At 34.3% G+C, this 21,145-nt stretch overlaps 2 protein-coding genes across 3 annotated transcripts in view; one reads left to right on the top strand and one right to left on the bottom strand.

Annotated features, from left to right (window-relative positions):
- LOC149803751 (nucleolar RNA helicase 2-like) overlaps window positions 1-2,175 on the bottom strand; it is a 90,485-nt gene extending 88,310 nt beyond the window's left edge. The window contains exon 1 of one of the 2 annotated variants that reach the window (XM_089953520.1): window positions 2,043-2,175. In XM_089953520.1, coding sequence (XP_089809646.1) covers window positions 2,043-2,108 — 66 coding nt within the window. In that variant the 5' untranslated portion in view covers window positions 2,109-2,175. Of the gene's footprint in view, window positions 1-1,751; window positions 1,964-2,042 lie in introns of those variants that run through there. The other variant, XM_089953519.1, reaches the window with a different exon arrangement.
- A 13-nt stretch (window positions 2,176-2,188) lies between these two features.
- LOC149803752 (GATOR1 complex protein NPRL3-like) overlaps window positions 2,189-21,145 on the top strand; it is a 60,143-nt gene continuing 41,186 nt past the window's right edge. Inside the window, exons 1-5 of the mRNA XM_089953521.1 lie at window positions 2,189-2,327; window positions 6,850-7,009; window positions 11,035-11,089; window positions 16,329-16,373; window positions 19,295-19,487. Coding sequence (XP_089809647.1) covers window positions 6,886-7,009; window positions 11,035-11,089; window positions 16,329-16,373; window positions 19,295-19,487 — 417 coding nt within the window. The 5' untranslated portion in view covers window positions 2,189-2,327; window positions 6,850-6,885. The remainder of the gene's footprint in view (window positions 2,328-6,849; window positions 7,010-11,034; window positions 11,090-16,328; window positions 16,374-19,294; window positions 19,488-21,145) is intronic.

Here is a 21,145-nt window from a genome sequence, read left to right on the forward strand (position 1 = left end):
TTTCAAGGGTTAACAACACATGGTGCAACAATGCAACCAGCACCAAATTAACAAAATCCATATTTGTTTTTATTGCCAAAATTAGAATGCATTACAATATACATTAATGTTATTTATTCCAGTCAATGGTGAAATCCAAGACTATCTGAATGCAAATGGCAATTCCTTGCTGGTACTTATCCAGGCGTCAAAATCGGTGAATAACTGTTGCATTTTCTTCAATATGTCACAAACGGAATGAAGTGTGTCAAGCTGTTTTGAAAATTGAACTATTCTTGATTATGACTGGCTTAAGTTGGAAATTAGCAGACGGAATTATGATAAAATAGCAGGGTTATATTGTTACAGGTCAGATCCCCTGTGGTCTACATCACGATGAGAAACATCCATATGCACAGGGGCTCGTATCGTTGCTTAAAACTGACCTGTCATACATGTACCATATAATAACTACAAGGGAGGACACTTCTCTCCTTTCTCAGGACGTCATTTTCTTTTAACCAATGAGAGGACAGTATTCCATTCATCGCTTTGTTCTTGCATATTAAGCTGGCGTGATCAGGTACATGTCGAGCAGTACTGTAGGAAAATGATTCAGCATTCCTTAAAGATATGATATTAAGTCAAACTTTTGATAGGAATAAACAACTGAATGCCTGAGCTAAACATTGGCACCAAATGTATTACGCTACGCGAAATGTGGCTTGAAATAACACCATTTATTTTTTAAATGGGTCATGCGAGAAAGGAGAGAAGTGTCCTCCCTTGTAGTTATTATAAAGTACATGTATGACAGGTCAATTTTTAGTCCTACCTGTAAGACCCGACGCTAATATTTATGTTTTGGGTGTCATGGTCTTACAGCCTAACTAACGGCTCTGTGTAGTGTTTTGATGTTGACTAACAACGTTACGAAAGTCACATTTTCAGGAATATTTGACACAATTGACAACTAAAATAACGACGCTTTTCTACAAAGTAAAGTTATAATGTTTTAGTCAGACTTTACTTACTATGATGCCTTTTCTCGAATAAAGTCAATTCTCACAAAAGAAATGGACCAGTTTTCATGTTTCTTTGGCCTACATTTCAGTTGGCTGGTAAGCGATTAAAGCCAAGATCGGATAAAGTTGAAATATTAATTTTTAACAAAACGAATAAAAAATATGCCCATTGGAAGTGTAAGCAACGGTTCATTTCGTTCAAGAAACAGATCCCCAACATGAACCTACTTGAACTTACTTCAGCATACCTCAACTACCGTCACATTGCAACAAATTCAAATGTATGTCAATGGAACATGAAAATGCATCCATTTGCTAGTGTCATATTTTCATTCCACCAGGATAAAGACAGCACAGTAAGTATATTAATTACACACAAATTAGTGGAAAAATGTCAATATAGGCTGCCAAGTGTGTGAGATGTTCCTGAAACTTTGATTACTCATTCCGATGTCAATGACATCGGAACACACTATACAATGCCGTTATTTGGGTGGTAAGACATAGCACCTAAACAAAATCAAAATGTGCTATGTCTTACATGTAGGACTAGTAAATTTTAAGCAACGATACGAGCCCCTGTGTCAATGTGTAGACCTTGCATGATGTCAGCCATTTTGGGTTGACATGAGTGTTTTGAATCAGGAATCTTTACACTTTAAGATTTGCTATTATTTTCCCATTTCTAAACATCCTACCTATTGACGCAAATGTCGTGAAGATTCAAATATCGATAAACCAACTTACCAAGGCAACGGTGCAATTTCTGTTGATGTTTAAGCCTGATTGTGTGTTCTCATTTGGATGGAATATTGAAGAAAATCGGTGTGCAAACTGATATGTATAGACAGGTCCTCGCAGAGAGCATCTAACATTTGAGAAATACCTAAGAAGCGACGTTATGCCAAGGACACCACGTGCAGCCATCTTTTAGTATTTGTAACCCAATCAGCATAAGTGTAGAACATATCCAAATGAGAGCACTTCCTCTATGACGAAATGTAACCAAATATATCGATTCGGCAAGTTATGATTTACCTTCTTTTTCTTATCTTTCTTGTGTTTTTCTTCCATTTTCCTCGTCATTTCTTTGTCCACCTTCATTTTCGTTAATTTATTTATTTTATGGAGAGAGTAATTTGTCTTTCGTAGGTCAGACAGGAAAGATTCACAATGAGAGTAAAGTAAACCACGAGGTTAAATCCACATGTCGTACAGCGCTGTAAGCTTTTGAGGAACAACGATCACACCTGTTCCTGGTGTGTCAGAAGCTTATAAACACAGTGGTAGGCGGAGATAGAGCTGAAACCAACAGTTCTATAGGTATAATATTCTTTTTGTCACAATATTTTCTTACATCATTGCAGATTAAGAAGTTACTGATTTTAGACTTTGCTTACGGATATTTCTTTTCAGACTTAATCAAGCTACTAGTTGTTGAGCATAATGTATAGTATCTTCTTGGAATTTGTTTTCGGAAGGTTATTTCATCTTTCATGTTTGAAGCTTTTTGAAAGATTAAAATAACAGTAAGTTTACGTGTGTAATTTATTCAGTTTTATATCGATCAGATCTGCGCCAGATATTTAATTCATGTTAATTAGTGAACAAAGTGTTAGATCAGACAGTGCTAAAAAAAAATGGCAGCACATGTTTTCGGACGGTGCTGTTAATATATTGTAGAAGTACAATCCGCACCGGTACCACACTTAAAATATATCCGTCTGTTAATGTACATGAATTTCCAAAGCTACTTTGGCGACAAAATATTGTATTTGATAAAATGTTTTATTTATTTTCAAGCCAACTTCCTAAAAACGTCTAATTGGGTGAAAATGTAACAAATTAGTAACTAAACTAATAAACAATAGTTGCCTGACATTTGGGTACAGTTTGCAGTATTTTTATGTGGATTAAAAGATGTACTGTACCAAATAATTGCATCTTTGTGTTCTTCCCTAAAATATAATAATGCAGTGACTTATTTGACGTATTATAAACAGACTTTCCTGCACCCTGTCATGTAAATCAGTACATGGAGAATAACATTCCATTAATGTAATCAATATGACCCTCTTCCATTCGCTTTTGGCGAGTTGAAATTGTTATATTCACATGTGAGTGATCAGGAACTTTACTGCTGATTGATGAAGTTGTTCAGACAATGAACTCATAAATAATTGGCAATGTGAACCAATGAGATGCAGTTTTAATTTTTAATGAAACAGTGAAGCTCACAAATACATGAGTATTTTTGAATGGATGCTGGCATAGATAATTAGCAGATATGAGTATATGTACAAGCAGTTCATCAACAGATATGACAAGTGAACAGGTATGGCAAATGTATAGTTCATCAAAAGATATTATAAATGTACAGATATGGCAAATGAACAGTTCATCAGCATATGACAAATGTACTGTTCATTAACAAAAATATGAAAACTGCATGATGACTTAATATTCCCAAATACACCATGTAATCTAAATATCTAAGGAATGAATCCTCTGAAGATCAACAACCTCCCAGGAACAGCTAAAAATACAACAACTGAACAGTGTAATAAATAATTTAGACTTCAAAATGTATTTAAGTATGAACACTATTGCAGTGGTCCCCCTCTTGTATGGCCACCCCTTCTGCACCTAGAATGTGGCCTTATAAGATGGATGGCCTTTCCATAGGGGAACAATATTTGTGAGATGTGTATATACAGAGGTCTCAGAAATGCTTAATCACATGTATTTGGATGCAATTTTGTTACCTGGGACGCAGACAATCATTTATACAGCAGTCCTTAGTACGCACACATTTGCTGGATGGCAAATTCAAGGGCTTGCCAGTCCTGCTTCAACCATCTGCTGAGCGGGAAAATATGTTGATCAAATGATTATTTTAGCTGTGCTGATATTTACAATGAGAAAATTCAATGGCTGAAAGACTCCCAGATGTACATGTTGACATTGTAAGAGTACATCTGAAGAACATGACCCAATAGCTTGGTGACAAGTTCAAAGACTTGACTAGCTGCAGAGTGGTGGGAAAATGTGCTGATATTTAGAATGTCAGAATTCTGAGGCAGAAAGACCCAGTGATGTACTTTTGTGTAAGAGTACATCAAATGAACAACTTTAGGTTTCAATATTGTGTTCATTTCCATGTGTAGCTGAATAAACAGTGAATGTGACCTCGAAATTAAGGCACATTGAGAGTTAGACAAAATGTTATTTGCGAATTTGGATACTAATTTTGGAGAAAATTGACAAAGATTGTAATGAGATTCAACAGAGTGCTAGAAGTTGCAAGAACTGATATTTCACATAGAACACTGTGTGTGATGCTTAGCTTAGTGCATGGAATAAGACCTTTCCTTGGCCTGACATAATTCACTCTCACTCTAATGAACAAACAAGAGTTATGTGTCAGTGGTGTAAAGAAGTTAGAAAATTTAACTCAGTGGCATCCACTGGTTCTAATCATCTGGAAATTTAGCCACTTCAGGTACCAGTATGCCCAAAATACCTCTGGTAGGGGACTGCAACTTTTGCTGGTGGGACTCCTGTTTTTTCCAAAATAAGAGTCCTGGACTCCTAGTTTTAAAATCCTAGTAAGACCTCTGATATAGTAGGAAAGATACAGATAACTTAAAGCAGTTAATAAGTTAATATCTTCATATGAAAGAAGCAATAATTACTCTCATCTTAAAAACAGATATTTCAAGGTTACATACATTGATAGTTTTTATTCTTAGACGTAAAATGTGAGTTATTTAAATCTTGGTACATATATTGTTTCGTTTTGAAACTAATTCTCTTTCCATTTTCTCCATTTTCCCACTGCTACAGAAATTCTCTTTATCTTTTATGATCTTGTTTATTTGAGTCTCCCAACATTTTTCCCCATTGTCAAGTCAAATAACATTTACTTGTTAAGCATTTTTTCTTCATTTACGTGATGTCATGTTAAAGTTTTGCAACAGTTTATTCCTGTGTTGCTAATTGTACAATACTGCAATTTGATTTTGCAGATGAAACTTTTGTAAACGAAATGCCTTGCTATAAAGGAAGTGATAAATGTAATGTCATGATTTTTTTTACTTTGTCTGGTACCCTGTTTTGTTCAAGGTTAATTTCTCTGTGTGTGTGTTAATCCACAAAATCTTTATTTAGCCTATCTAACCATGTTATGATCTTGACAATTACGTCCGATTATAATCATCAATTTTTAAACAAAATCTGCCGTATGAAGCCCAAAGCAAAACATTGCTGACCCCATTTCCTGTAAACATTGGCATTAATGATATAATAATAACCTTAGTGGTACATGTACTTTAGCCAACACTTCTTTCAGTAACAAAAACCTGACACTGGAAAGATAATCAGATTGCTTACCATACTGCAATAAAATATGGCTGCCTATGAGGGGCAAATTTACATTTTTGCACTAATATGTTGTCCACTGGTTGTTTTAAAAAAATGGCCTTTCTTGAGGGGTACTTTTGAACACAAATTAATCATAGCCAAGGGATTCTAGCCATAAAGAGTGGGTGGCTGCTGGTCAGGGTGGTGGTGGCCATTTATGAGGGTGACCGCTGTATATACATTACATATGCATGCAGGAAAAGTAATGGGCTTTGCCAATGCTGCAGATTGTGAATTTTTTGTCTCCATTTTGATGACAAAAATATACCATCCGGTGATATTTTTTTTGGCTGTTAAAAATTGTATATACAGTCTTGGGTTTAGAGTGGAGAAATTCAGAGGCACCATGTCAGGAAGCTGCAAATTTGGATATAAAACTGCACTGGACTCTTTTGTTACATACATAAATTCCTTGTTCATGTTGACAAACCACCTTAACACAGCATTGTTATATCGTAATTTGCTTATGCTGATGTCTGGCCTTAGTACTACTATATTCAGTATTATAACAAAAATAGTCATGCTATGTGATTAACTACAATCCACCACCTCTGTACGGCTACACTTGACCAGATGATGACAATATTTTTATCTTTTTGAAAAATGTACCAAAAAAAATAATTTTGCTGAAACTTATAAAAAATGTTTCTTAAGTAAATTTCAACAGACCTCAAAGGACCATTTGACACTTTTGAACTCCAGCAGAAGTGTAAAATCCTTGAAAGTAAAAGCTATACTTTGGCATTGGTAGGAGTGAGAGTCCAAATGCCACAGAATGAAGTCTACATGAAGTGTATGGTGAAATTAATGACAGTAGGTATTGGACATTCATCTTTAGTAGGTATTTAGATGTCACAGTCATGCAAATAAAAACATAGCTTATTAATGTAAAGGTGACAAATTTTGCAGTGTATATAATTCTTGTCTTTGAAACTGATTCTAGTATTCAGTTTCATTGATATAACTGTTGTTAATATTTATATTGTAAATATAGATCTTTAAAAGAAATACAGTATGTATTTTGTTTAGATTTCAAGTTATTATTCTGTTACTGTTTCACTTTGAGAAACATTGCAGTTAACAGAAAAATTTAAAAGTAAGTTATTCATGTATTCAGCAAGATTGCATGATAAAGGAGTAGAATCTGACACACACACTGAAAGAAGTGGCAGAAGAAGTGTATGATGATGGGCTACCAATGTCTGTTTGATCATTGTTTGATTTCAAACATGGAGTCTTATTGTTTCAGAGCTTAGCATGCCAGGCTCTTTTACATGATCACCACCCAAGATGCTGATTATTTCTTTTTTTTGCTCATTATATTTCTACATTTAAAAAAAGATATTTTCTATGTTGAAAAAATTATGTCAGCCTCTGTACATTTATGATGATTTTATCTCTACTACCTTTTCTTTTTTTCCAGACATATAAAGGCAACATGTAATGGTTGTAAAAAAGGATGATCATGACATCATCTGCTGACTGTGTCAGTATCATCTTTGTAACTTCTGGCACTCGTGGGGACAGACTGCTCTTCCGTTATCCCATTGATTTCGGAGAAAGTGTGAAGACTTTATCCAAGTGTAAGGACTCATTTAGGCTAAGATGTGAACATGTTGCATGATGGGGTTAGATTTCAATTTCTATCAAAAAAATGAAAATAAAAAAGCATCCCCATAAAAACTAACATTTGGTTGTGTTTGTTTAGATGTTTGCTTGATAATGTATTTATCACTTATACTCCAAAATTTTAAACAATTGTATACAAACTTTTAGCTCCTTCAGTTCAAAGCTAAATGAAATATACCATATTTCATGTATTTTTTGTACCATTTAATTTTTCGTACACAATATATTTATCAAAATATTAATTACTTAAATGTATCATAAATTTCCATATATATCTCTTTGTATTTTTCAAAAAAAATCCATACAGTTATTGGACATAAAATTTCTACTTAGAAGATTTATGTTTGCAAAAAGAAAGATTTTAAAAAGCATATTGCCAATTATGTTTTTAAAAAAATTAATAATTAATTGTTAGTGAGTAAATACAATGATTGATGCATAAGTATGGTTGCCTGCAGCATAGGTCAAGGAGGTCACACACAATCCCCCCCCCCAATCATAATGCATATATATATATATTCATACCATTTTAATCATGCAAATGAAGCTGAAAATATGTCACAAAATTCTGTTTAAAATGCTTAGTAAATATTGCTTTAGTTTCAGACTGCTTGTTATACTAACTCTCCTGGTTGTGACTGACCCCCCCGCTGCAAAAAATCCTGCGGGCGCCCATGTGCATAATCTCTCTTATTGTAAATTCAATATCTACTAGTGTTTATTAACAAATTGACAAAGGTCTTCACATACCATACCTTTAAATATTATCATTAATTAGTTCTCACTGTAACAAAACACCACATGCATTTTAAAATGATTTCAGAAGGCCTTTGATCTTTTCTTATGCAACAAAAATTACATCTCAGTACCTGCTAAAGTGAAGCCCACAGACCATTGGTCAACTAGTCTTATTGTTTCATTATAGTCATACAAACATAAAATATATAAACCTAGTAATTTTCTATCATAATATGAAAGTTAAATCGATTCATATATATATATATATATATATATATATATATATATATATATATATATATATATATATACTATCTTTTAAGTGCTTGTTCTGTTTGACTTGGATATAATTAACATTTTATTGCAAATCTATTCTACAATATACCCCACTAGTATCTTTATTGGTGAGTTCATATAACAAGTAATGCATATGATCGCTTATCCTTATAACATCTGCTGTATGGACAACGGCTTCAATAGCACATTGACAGATTTTCATTTCCCTAAAGAGAGCCTCATTTCCCTACTGGCAGCCTCACCGATTTGACCTCTTCAGTCTGGTTTGAACTGGAATAACCAAAGCGCTAAGCATGTTTAATTACTGTGTAAATAACACTGCATAGCCATGTGGTTGTTGTGACAATGTGCATCGCAATTAAAACAAGGATGAATTGTTGATTTAGCTGTGTTTATTGATAATGGAATATAGAAGGGTCGTAATATATGACAATTATCACAATCGTCATGTAACAGACTTTTTTCTCTTTGCAAAAGCTACGAATAAAAACCACCCTGAATAAATACGGTCTTGTACACTGACAAAATTTTGTTTCATCGCTCTCTCTCGCTCTCACACATTTACCAATAAATAATACCCATAACTAATACATGTTCAAACCATCTTAATCATTTTGCCAACATTACAGAACATAACGGTACATATGCTCTAAATGCAGATGAGCTTGCACACTGAGACATAATCCTCTCTCTCGCTCACTAATAACAACAAAAATCTTTGAGTACTTTTATTTTTATTGTAATTAGATTCTTGAGTTGAGTGCAGAATGAGACAGAAAATATATTTACTTTGTACGTTTGTATCGTTAGGTTGTCGTTTAGTGTGTGTTTCATAGATCTTGTTCAGGTACGATCCCTTTATTTTTTGTACAAAGTCAGTACCACCAAATGATGATTATTTATTTTACATATAATTTTTTTGTACACTGAAATTAATAATTATTTTTTTGTATACGAAAATTAACATGAAATACAATATATCAGGAGTATCTATCCTTTATGGCAATGCAGTATACAGTATCTGGAAGATATATACATTATTGCATTACAATATGTAGTGATACATATCTGGAAGATATATACTTCATGGCAATGCAATGTACAGTGAAATATAAAAGGAAGAGCTATTCCTTATGGCAATACAGTATATGGCCATACATAGTGGGTAATATCTATACTTTATGGCAATACATTATACAGTCTTACATATCCGGCAATATCTATGCTTTATGACAATACAGTATACAGCTACACATGTCAGGAAATCTCTATACTTTCTGGCAATACAGTATACAGCCATACATATCAGGAAATATCGACACTTTATGGCACTGTTCAACGATACATATCAGGAAATATCTATACTTTTTATTAATCTCTTTAATGTTTGTCCCAGATTTTATGTTTGTATTAATTAAGAGAATATAAACTTTAACATACCATCATAATATCTGCTCTGGTAATCGGTAGTGATATCCAGTCCTGATTAACACTCCATCATGCTATTTTCTCTGGTAATCAGTAGTGATATCCAGTCCTGATTAACACACAAAAAATTCATAGCACTCTTCAAACCAATGTTTTCAAAGATTTGATTACAAGAGGTTTAACCCATGATGATGTTCGTTGCAACTACAAATACAATATACAGCCGCACATGTTACCAATCATTCCAAAGTTTGATTTAGTGCAATAGTCATGTAATTTTCTTCTATAAAAAAACAAATAAACATTACTGTCATCATGAATATGATTGTGTTAATAAGATTTTGTGTGGAAAGTACAGTTATCTTTAACACCAATATTTTGAAAAGTGACAATGAAAACATTAAAATTTATTTTGATTTAAGATTATTTTTTGTACAAAAGGGGTAATAATTTTAGCTTATCTAGAGGAGATGGTGTTAGTGGAGACTTGAAAAAATCGTAACCTGTCTAAACTGTTATTTAACATTGGTCCAAGAGTGTAGTGATAACCTCTATATACCATTATTTTACACTGGTCCCAGAGTGTAGTAGTATCCTGTCTAAAATGATGCTTTATATTGGCCCATGAGTGTATTGGTTACCTGCCTGAACTGTTATTTTACATTGGTCCTGGTGTGTAGCGGTATCCTGTCTAACTTTGTTATTTTACATTAGTACAAGAGTAAAGTGGTAACCTATTTAAACTGTTATTTTACATTGGTCAAAGAGTGTATTGGTAACTTGTATAAACTTATTTACATTGATCCAGGAGTGTAATAGTAACCCATCTAAACTCTTATTTTTCATTGGTCCATGGGTGTAGTGGTAACCTGTCTAAACTGTTATTTTTACCTAGGTCCAAGACTGTAGTGGTCTTTCACATTGGTCCATGAGAGTAGTGTTAACCTAAGCTGTTATTTTGCAATGTACCAGAGTGTAGTAGTATAGACATATTTCACTGATTGTATACAATACACTCAGGCCATACATTTGTGACATAATTTTGTAAGATATTTACATTTTTATGTAATAAACAAAACTGAGGTCCACTGATTTTTTTAAATTCTTGAATCATTTTTATCAGTCTGTGTCATTTATGGATAGTTTTGACAATGGAATACAGCACACTCAAGTTTTTTGGAAAGCCAGTGCAAAGATAGCAATGACTGGTGTTCACAAACTCAGGCTTAATAAAGTTGACTACATAAAGATATGTATTACATATACCTTAGTGCAGTATCAGTGGTGATACATAGTCCTGAAGTCATAATTTTTAATCAGGATCAAGGCTTACTGAATCCAGGTACATGAATTATTAGCCCTGAAGTGGAATTTCTAAAATAAAATTGCTATACAGACTTTCATGAATATGAGAAAACAACATGAGAAATATTAGAAACATCTTTGAAATTGAGCAGACATTAGATGCAATTTACAAATGCATTATTTTACAAGTCATGTTTTATATATTTTACAGCAACAAAGAAAAATCCATATGCAGTGAAAGTAGCTGAAGATTTACAGTCATCCAAGTATGTTGTTAACTATAATTGTGACACTATGGGGCTGAGCGGGGACTGGGATTTTAAAGAAAATTTACCATTGATTTGGCGGAAAAAAATTAAACAATATTCTTTATTACTAAGTTTAATTGAGTAGGTTATTTGGTTCAATGCAGTTGTTTTGATTGCTAGTTTATCATGCTAATTATGGCACTGCAACAGATCCTGTCTCTATTTGTTGCGTCTTTTGACACGTGGGAGGGTGTGTCAAGCCCATTCTACACATCACATAGGGAATTTTGCCACTTGGTCTTCATTTCTTTGACACAACAAATCTGCTGAATTTTTGGCAAAAGGTAATTTTTCTAATGCAAAAGAGAACCATTTTCCTTTTTATTCAGAGAAAATAATTTTAAATATGACTACTTAAACATTTAATATTTGCATTGAGTGCATCCTTTTACATGTACATGTGTGAAAAAAATATTTACTTTAACATTTAAAATTCTGAATACTTGTTTACTGTTTTAATAGTTGCAATTAAGATCATTCAAGGAAGTAAATGGTGATTTGTAGAAAAACCTTATCCCAGGTTTTAAAATTTACCTTTTTTATTTTTGGTTTCATAAGCTATTATTCAGAATAGTTATTGATAAAAGCAAATATAATTTCATTTTTGGAATAATGAAAACCTACCTACAAAACAAACACAAAAGTTGTTTAAAAAATTGATAGATTTGTAGCTTCTCTGGCTGTAGGGCTAAGTTAATTTATGGAATGGTCTCTTGTGTGTTGTCCATTATTTATTTACAGTTGCTGTTCACACCTTTTCAACAACTAGTTAACCAATTTAGACATCATTTTACAGAGAACTTTCTGGTATCAAAAGTCCTTTCCAATTTAATCATTGGATGCATATACATTATCCAATATGGCTGCCAGTAATAAAAATTTAAAAACCTTTAAACAGCTTATTGTGAAAAACAACTACCGTTTAGCAGAATTTTGCCAAATTTTTACAGAAGGCCTCCTGGCATAAAGGTTTTTAAATTTCATTCAAATGAGAGTGGCCGAGTGGTCTAAAGTGCTCTCCATTACAGATCACTGCCATATCACCTCTGTCTGCATGGATTGGAGTCTCAGATTCAGCCAATGTGGGTATGTGAGAAAGCTTGCCAGTAGCTTCTCGTGGGTTGGTGGTTTTCCCAGGTTCTTCCTCCACCATTTATACTGGTTGCCTATCGTGTGCTGAAAAATTGCGTTAAACCCAATAACAACAACAACATTCAAATGATGCAGATCTGCTTTAATTATGCCAGCCACTGTTGCAAAAAATAGAAGACCTTTAAATGACATCCTTACAAAAACTGCTCTGCAGAATTTGATCAAATTTGACAAATCATCCTGGTATAAAAGGTCTTTAAAATTTACTCAAGTTATGCCAATCCACCACAATTATTGTTGCCATTACTATAAGTAGAAAAACTGTTAAATGACTTATCAAAAATCTCTCAACAATATTTTGATCACATTTGACAGCATCCTGGCATAGAAGGCTTTAAAGTTTTTACAAATGATGCCAATGTACAATCAGATATGTTCACTATTACTAAAACAAGGAACATCTATCAATGGCCTGTTAAAATCCACAACTTAATATGATCAGATTTGACAGAAAACATCGTGGCACAAAGGCCTTAATGTTATACAGGCTATATTCATCCACCACCATTACTAAAAATAAAAAAATTGAAACAACTTCTCAGAAACTGCTCAGTACAAATTAACAAAATTTGACAAAACATTTAGTTTTCAGGGTCTTTCTAATTTGTGCAAATGATGCCAATCTGCCACTGAGGGGCCCCGAGTAGCCAAGTGGTCTAAAGTGCACTCCTTTACGGATCACTGCCATTTCACCTGTCTGCGTGGGTTCGAGTCTCGGATTCAGCCAATGTGGGTATGTGAGAAAGCTTGCCAGTAGCTTCTCATGGGTCAGTGGTTCTTTCCGGTTTTTTTCTCGGGTTCTTCCTCCACCATTAATACTGGCTGCCATGCATAGCCTATCTTATGCTGAAAAATGGCGTTAAACCCTACAACAGCAACAACCAATCTGCCATTAAGTCTAGCTAACCTTACTAAATAAACAGAAAATTCTCTCAGTGACTTCTTCACAAAAAAAACTACTCAGCAGATTTGAACAAATTTGACAGCATCTTGGCATGAAAGGCTTTTACGTCTGTACAGATGGTGCCAATCTGCAATCAAATGTGGGTGATGTATCTAAGAAAAAAATTGTAATTTTTTAAAATTTGATTAACAGACTTTCATTGACAGAAAGCATTGTCACTTGATGTTCTTTCATACATACAAAAAACATATGCAGATTCACCATTAAATATGTCAACCTTTACTAAAAAAATATAAAACCATTTGCACAGCTTTATCTTTAAAAGAAAACACTCATCAAATTTTGACCCCTTTCAGTACTGGATGAATGATGCTGATATGTCATCAAATATGGATGAAAATAGAAAACCTAGAGTTACATTGAAACAGTTGTTTTCATAAAATTTGTAATTGGGAGAAATTTATACAGAAAGCATCTTGTGTAATCAGATTTCTTAATCTGCTGCTCTTGGTTGGTTTTATAGGCCCACCAAAGGTATAATAAATTATGTTATGGTGTTTTTTGTATGTCCACACAGCTGTCTATTGCCAATTTTGTTTCTACATAATATAGTGGGCCCTGAGTGGCCGAGTGGTCTAAAGCACTCTCCGTTATGGATCACTGCCATCTCACCTCTGTCTGCGTGGTTTTGAGTCAAGGATTCAGCCAATGTGGGTATGTGAGAAAGCTTGCCAGTAGCTTCTCGTGGGTCAGTGGTTCTTCCCGGGGTTTTCCGGGGTTCTTCCTCCACCATTAATACTGGCCGCCATACATAGCCTATCTTGTGCTGAAAAATGGCGTTAAACCCCACAACAAAAACAACCTAATATAGTTCTCTGTCATCTGTATATCTGTTACCAATATTTTTCTACATAATAGTTCTCCACCATCTACAGTTCAAATTTTATTGACAGCTTGCTCTTGGGTCAAGGAAGAACCCAGTCACATATGTATGGAGTCCAAGTCAACGTCACTGGCAATGAAAAAGATAATTGTTTCTGCACAGTAACAAAGTCTTCATGATCTGTAGTTACTAGACTTTGTAGTTGTCTTGTACTTAGGGTAAGGAGGAAGTCTTTCAATTTGGAGGTTGAAAGATCAAAGGTCAAAGTCACTGACTGAAAGAAGATAAATGGTTTCCATACAGTAACATAATATATGCACCATATATAGTTACCAAACTGTTGTGGCTGACTTGTTTTTTTATTTTGAAAAAAGCCTGTCAATTCTGTGTTCAAAGGTGAAAGGTTAGGGTCACAATGATTGAAAGAAGAAAACTGGTTGACTTGGGTTTTTAATCCAAAACTCAAAGAACAATGTCAGTGTGAGTGAAAGAAAAAAATTGTCTCTGTACTAAAATTGCACATACTGTCATCAGATGTTAGTGGATAACTTATGTATTTGATAAGAAAGAAACTAATTGATTTTGGGGTCAAGAGGTCAAAGGTCAGGGGCTCTGAATAAAAGAAAGAAAATATTTTTTTATAACTTTTGTTTTTAGGCTATGTAATTTTACAAAAGTTTGTCTAGATCTTGAATTTAAGGAACAGAAGAATTTTTTTTAGTTTTGCAGAAGAACTTTTGTGATGTAGTAAGTTCCTTGTCCAAATGTTGTGGAGGCCTATTCTGGGATCTAAGGGTCAGAGATTATTGTCATGGTAAGTGTAATAGGAAATAATGGTTTAACCAAATTAAATTTGTTTCAAGGCTGCATAGCTTGATCAGGGTTGAGGTCACTGAGACTCATTTGTTAATAATCTCTAGGGTCAGTCATATGTCTCTGATGAGTACAGTCAACTCTAACCTCAGTTTTCATGGGCTCAGGTCTTGGCTGTACCATTATGGGTATGCGAGAAAGCTGCCGGGAGCTTCTCTATGGGGCAGTGATTCTTCCCTGGGTCTGCCCATGTTTGCTCCACCAAATATACATACTGGCTGCCATATTTCGGCTATCATGTGCTGAAAAAATGGCATTAAACCCCCAAAACAATGTTTTGTCACACCAGTCTTTTCCACCAGTGACATCATTAGTACAGCTTTCCACTGTTATAACACACCTCATTGTAATGCAATCTCAGATTTAACTCCGTATGACCCCATGACCAAAATCATCAATATATAACAATACAGGTTGAAAGAAAACAAGGTGAAGCTTCATTTCTTTTACTATACCATGGTTCTGCATATTACGCTATTCTCAGTATATCATGGTTGCATATATATCATAGTCCTTAGTATAAGGCAGTCTGGTACATAATGAAGTTGGCAGTGATGGACCCAGTCCACTGCGTCATAACAAAGGAGAACTGTATTAAAATCTTGCGGTGCATTTTTTGAAGGTCAGTGACATCTGCATCGTTTGCTGTATTCATCTGAAACATGAGTACAATATTACTGTATGCCAGAAGTTTGAACCCAGATATGCCAAGATTTCAGGTATATTACTTGTGCCACCTTAATGCTGTTCACAGTTGATGCATCACATTTTGCAGACCACTTGTTTTATTTCAATTTTCAGTTGCTGGTCCTAAAATTGCTGGATATGCAATTTGATGGTAAATGAAGTTCTAGTGTTTTTAGTGTTGGAGATGCATCTGTTGGGAAATGTAGTCCTAGTGTCTTAATGTTGGTTAGATATCTGTTGGGAAATGCAGTCCCAGTGTCGTAATGGTAGTTAAACATCTATTGGGAAATGCAGTCCAATTGTCTTAATGGTGGTTAAACATTAGTTATCAAAGGTGGTCCATCCTTGTGTCTTCAGTGATACATCATCAGTTTTTTTAATTCATTGATCGCAATAAGCACAAAAGGCACACACAAAAAATTAGTACCATATATACTCACTTGTAAGTTGAGTCAAACTGCAAATTGCACAGACCTAGATCTGCCAGTGCATAATGCATCAGCAAATCTGGGTCCATGAAGTTTTTTGGGACTAATAATAGAACAAATAGTATAGACCCTGATCTGCTGGTGCATTATGTGGGGTCTGTATTGTTTACAGTTGTACTAGACATATAGGCTAGTATAGATGGTAAGCCATAAATGAAAGTCAGTTCACAGCATGTAGCTTGTTTCATTTTATTTCCTATTTTCTTTCAGAAACAAAGTTGCATCATGTATTCTCAAGAGAGGAAGGCTTACAGGGTAAGCACATTTAAGTCACTGAGTGTGGATCTTGATTTCTCCTGATTACCTTTTTTGTCACCTGTGAGTTGTAAGGTATAATCTTTCATTTGGCATTTTGCCATCAGTTTTAACTGTGTTTAGTAGTACAATTATTTTTCAGATGATGCTGTTCCCTAACCCGCAATGGTTATAATTACTGAAATTATAATTTATCCTATTGTACATGAATCATTTTACGCACATGAATGTTTCAAGCTTGAAGTGGTATTTGTTCAAATTTCCCAGAACTACAAATAGTAAATAATCATCTGGATATGAGCAGCTATTAAGTTCCTATCTAAATTTGCTCATTCTTTAATACTGCACTTCACTCACTTATACGATGAAGCTCAAAAGCATTGAGAACCAGTCATGTGCCATGACCACTACCTTGTGTCAAATACATAGGTGCAAACCACCACAAGTTTACCCAATTATTTGCATGGACCATTACTAATGCATAAGTATTTGACACTTGTGATATTTTCTTGTCATCCAGTCACATTCTAAACTGTTAAAGTGATTACTAAGATGTTGTAACTGACAATCATGATGTTGTTAACATATACATTTAAAGAGCCAAGGATATGTCATAGCAATTCTATGGATTGTAGTGGCTTTAAAAAAAAAAAGTTTCTCAACTGTGAAAACAAAGATATTTCATGTTCAATCTCAGATATTGTGTTTTGTTCTCCAGCAGAAAATGCAGTCAAAGTATTTTGCTGTAGGATTTTAATATTTTATTTTGTCGAGAAACTAATCCATCTGATGAGAAAATGACCCCTCAATTTTCCAGCATGATCTCTGATTGGAAGATTCGAGATGAAGTTTTTTAACCTGATTTTCATTCACTTTATGAGGCAACAGATCTTTGTCTACAGATTGGGAAGCTGATTGGAAGGTCTTGCTCAGGCTCTATAGGTCATTATTATGATCGAAACTTGTAAAATTTAATGTTCGATTTATTACACAAACTGGGGACTTAGACTCTGTCAGGATGCATTTAGAACTTCCCCTTCCAAAAGCCTCTATGTTAGGGCAAATGAACCATCATTTTATCTCAGACCAATGAAACTTTCTCTTCATTATGCTACCAAACTAGCTTCAAATATATCAAACCCCACGTTTGATGTAGTGTTTAGGCCCAAATACCAGACCATTTATGTTCAGAAACCAAACTTCACTCCACTTTTTGGCACACAGATTTATCCCCACATAGAAGCAGAAAAAATTTGTGTTGGAATCATTGCACAATTCTGTATTACCAACTCACCACCATGGTTATCAAAAACCTCCTAAAATAAGTTTTTACTTTTTTGAATTCAAAAAGTCTTTGAACAAAAGCCTTTACTTTTTCAGAGTAGACTGAATAAACTCAGAGCATTCTATAGTAGCCATACATCACTGTATAAAGATGGTGTGAAAGGTGGACACAAAGCCCCATGACAGCATCTTGAGCCTCATTTTTTACTGCAGAAATTACAGTGATACTCAAAGCTGTAAACTTTATTGAAACCTCTCCAAAAAAACAAATTATGTCATCTTTTCAGATTCTCTTTTCACATTGAAAGCCATGCACAAATTTTACAGCCCATTAATATCCCAGATATTAGAGAAACGTGATCTCATAAAATTGAGGAAGAGTGTTCTGTACTGTTGACTGCTTAGTCACATCAGCATAAAGAGTAATCAAAGGCCAGATAAAGCAGCAAATGCTGCCCTGCAGTCACCCATATCAGAATGGAAGATTCCATTTGCTGTCTTGAAATATTGTATACATCACCATGTTCATCATACATGGCAAAATATGTGGAATGAAAATTCCACAAACAAACATATGAACATCAAACCATTATAGGTTAGTGATAGCCTTCATATATAACAAACTGGGGAGGTAAGACGGTGTTGTGCGTATCAGACACATGCCCGATTGATGCATATCTCCTGATAGGAGAAAATCAGCCCAAGTATGTATCCTGCCAGTGTCCATAGACAGTGGAGCACATCCTTGTTGAGTGTGTCAATTTCCACCCTGTGAGACAGAAGTATTTCAATATGAATTGCTTGAAGAACCATACAAGGATATATTGTCTGAGAAAATGTTGGAATTTTTAATGGATTGCAGTTTATACAAGAAATTTTCATCATGTTATAAGAAATTTTATATGCATTACCTTGATCTGTTATTTTATGTACATTTTACAGAATCTTTACATCTTATACCATATCTCATTGTGCTTAGTTATACATTTATTTGGAAGGATTTATAATCCTAACTGTAGTACACATTGATTTTACATTTTTGGAAGATAACAATTTGTTATCACTACATAGCCACTAAAGTGCTGAGGTACCATAGAGTACATACGTCCATCCATCTTTTTCATTTGGGTGTGCATTATACACCCTGTCAAGTATATATTGAGACAGTGTAGAATCCAACAGTCATTTTGGATATAAGCTCAGTTTGACTTAACGTTTGAACAGTCAAACGTTGTGTGTGTGTCTTTTAAATGGTGAGCCATGAGTAATTGTTTAAACTTACAATTTTTATGCTAAGCTTCTTGAAATTCATATATCTTGTACATCGATCACCTGTTTTGCCTGCAATACCATTGGCAGCATGTGTTTTTGAAAGTCGTATATCATGATATCCGTTTCATCAACTCAAACTTGATGTATTCTTACTGTATGCCTTAAATTTGCAGCCAGCTATTCCTAGACGCCATCTTCTGTTGAACTTACCTATTACATGCTGTTGAAATTTGTACAAGGCCATACTTAGATATAAATTTACATGAGGATAATTGGAACTGCAGTCACAAAATAGGAATTACTGACACAGGGTTATTTTGCTATCTAAGCAAAATGAATCAATTTTGTAATTACTTTTTCCACAGCATTACAGACAGGACAATAGCCAGTCTTCTGGGAGTCAAGTCCAATCTATGCAGCCAAAAGTTTGACATCAAGATTGATGACGTACGTTTTCTTGGTTTTCCCATGCTGTTGGATGATATTCCAGACAAACAGACTGCAACTGGAAAGACAGCACACAAGATACTGACCTTCAACGTAGCATTTGTCGTACAGGTACATAAAGTTGAACCTTCCTTTTCTGACAATATCATTAAGACCATTTGCCCATAGCAACCTTGATTGGTCATTTTTTTTATGTCAAAGCTATTTTCAACAATAAAATTCAACATTAGACCACTTTTTCCCAATCCAGTCATTGGTCTTAATGGGAGTGTTGTGTTTCATTGTTGTTTGTGGCCATTCATATGGCCATACATTCAGCTGCACTCAAGATTAAGATGTTAAAGTGTTTTAGATTGAGCTCATTGTTAGATTTCTTTGCTTTCTAGCTAATAAATGGCATGCCAACAAAGAGGTGAGCTCAGCTATAAGGTAGTATCTTGTTGTAGAAACATTGAGGACGTCTTTGGATTACTAATTTTTAACTGAGTTGTAAGTATGCTTACTTGTCAGTTGTGATAATAATTCTTTTTCACTGACACATTGAAATAGTCATAAATTGAAGTGTAATTAGTATTTAAGATTAATAAAGAAGACCTCGTGTTTTTTTAAAGACATAAGAATATATTTGAGCTCAGTGAGACTCCTTAAATCTTCAAGTGACATTTTGGATTTTTTACACTTAGATGGTTTGTTTGATACAAATTTGTCTAAATTAGTTTAACATTGTCTTTTGAATTGTATGTAATACCAGGTGAGCTTATTGTATGGCCCTGTGTTCATCATGTATTGTCTGTCCTTCAACAATTGTTTGTTACTAATCTCAAGTCCACATTTCATATCCAGTTTCAGTAAAACTTGGAAAGGGTTTATATTAATATCTTTGATGAATTTTGTCATAGGTGAGATCTATTCATATTATTGAGGTTCATATTGCACCAGATTGGCCAAACATGTTAGCACTCTGAAGGCCATTTTTCTTACCCAGTTTTGATCAGACGTGGTATATATCATTAAGATCTGAGAAAATTTTGAAAATAAGTACCATCTATTTATAGTAATGTAATTTTGCATCCAATTGGCTGAGTTTATAACCACTGTAAAAGCCATTATTCTCATCAGATTTTTTTCATACTTGGAATATGGGATTATATTTTCAAGGTCTTGAACCATTTTTATAGCAAGCCGGATCCATGAATATTAATTTGGTGATCTTGCATCTGATTGACTGAGAGCTGTTCTGGTAAAACATACCTGGGATGAAGGGAAGGTACTTTTGATGTGGGGTATTCACCAGTAGATGCAGTTTAGATTTTTCTTATGATTTTAATATGAACTCTATGAAATTATGTGAAATTCAAGTACCCTGGCATATATTTTTTTAAATCTGCCTTCCCAGGGTACCATGTATGTTCAGGTGGAACAGCCCTGAGCTAGTCAATGTGTTAGTGACTATTTCTGATCATATTTTTATCATACTTAGAGTAAATAATCAGTCTTCCCAGCAGCCCTGATTTTCCTCCTTTCCTACTTTTTTTGTCCCGATAACTCCCATTGTCCTATTATTCCAGCTTTCTTTTCAGACTCCCATTTTTTTATCATTCATTCTTTTTCCAATTTTATGTTGAAAATTTGTTACACACTATGAACAGCCATAAGGAAGTGTATTGAGATTTGGTCTCTGATGTGAAACTGTGTGTTTGAAATGCAACTGAAACTAAAGAACTAGCAAGTATGCAAGCACTTGTTCATGGTTATGAAGGTAAGTTAAG

This window comes from Sinohyriopsis cumingii, chromosome 3 (genome assembly GCF_028554795.1).
Source record: "Sinohyriopsis cumingii isolate HCF-2022 chromosome 3, ASM2855479v2, whole genome shotgun sequence".
Lineage (NCBI taxonomy): Eukaryota > Metazoa > Mollusca > Bivalvia > Unionida > Unionidae > Sinohyriopsis > Sinohyriopsis cumingii.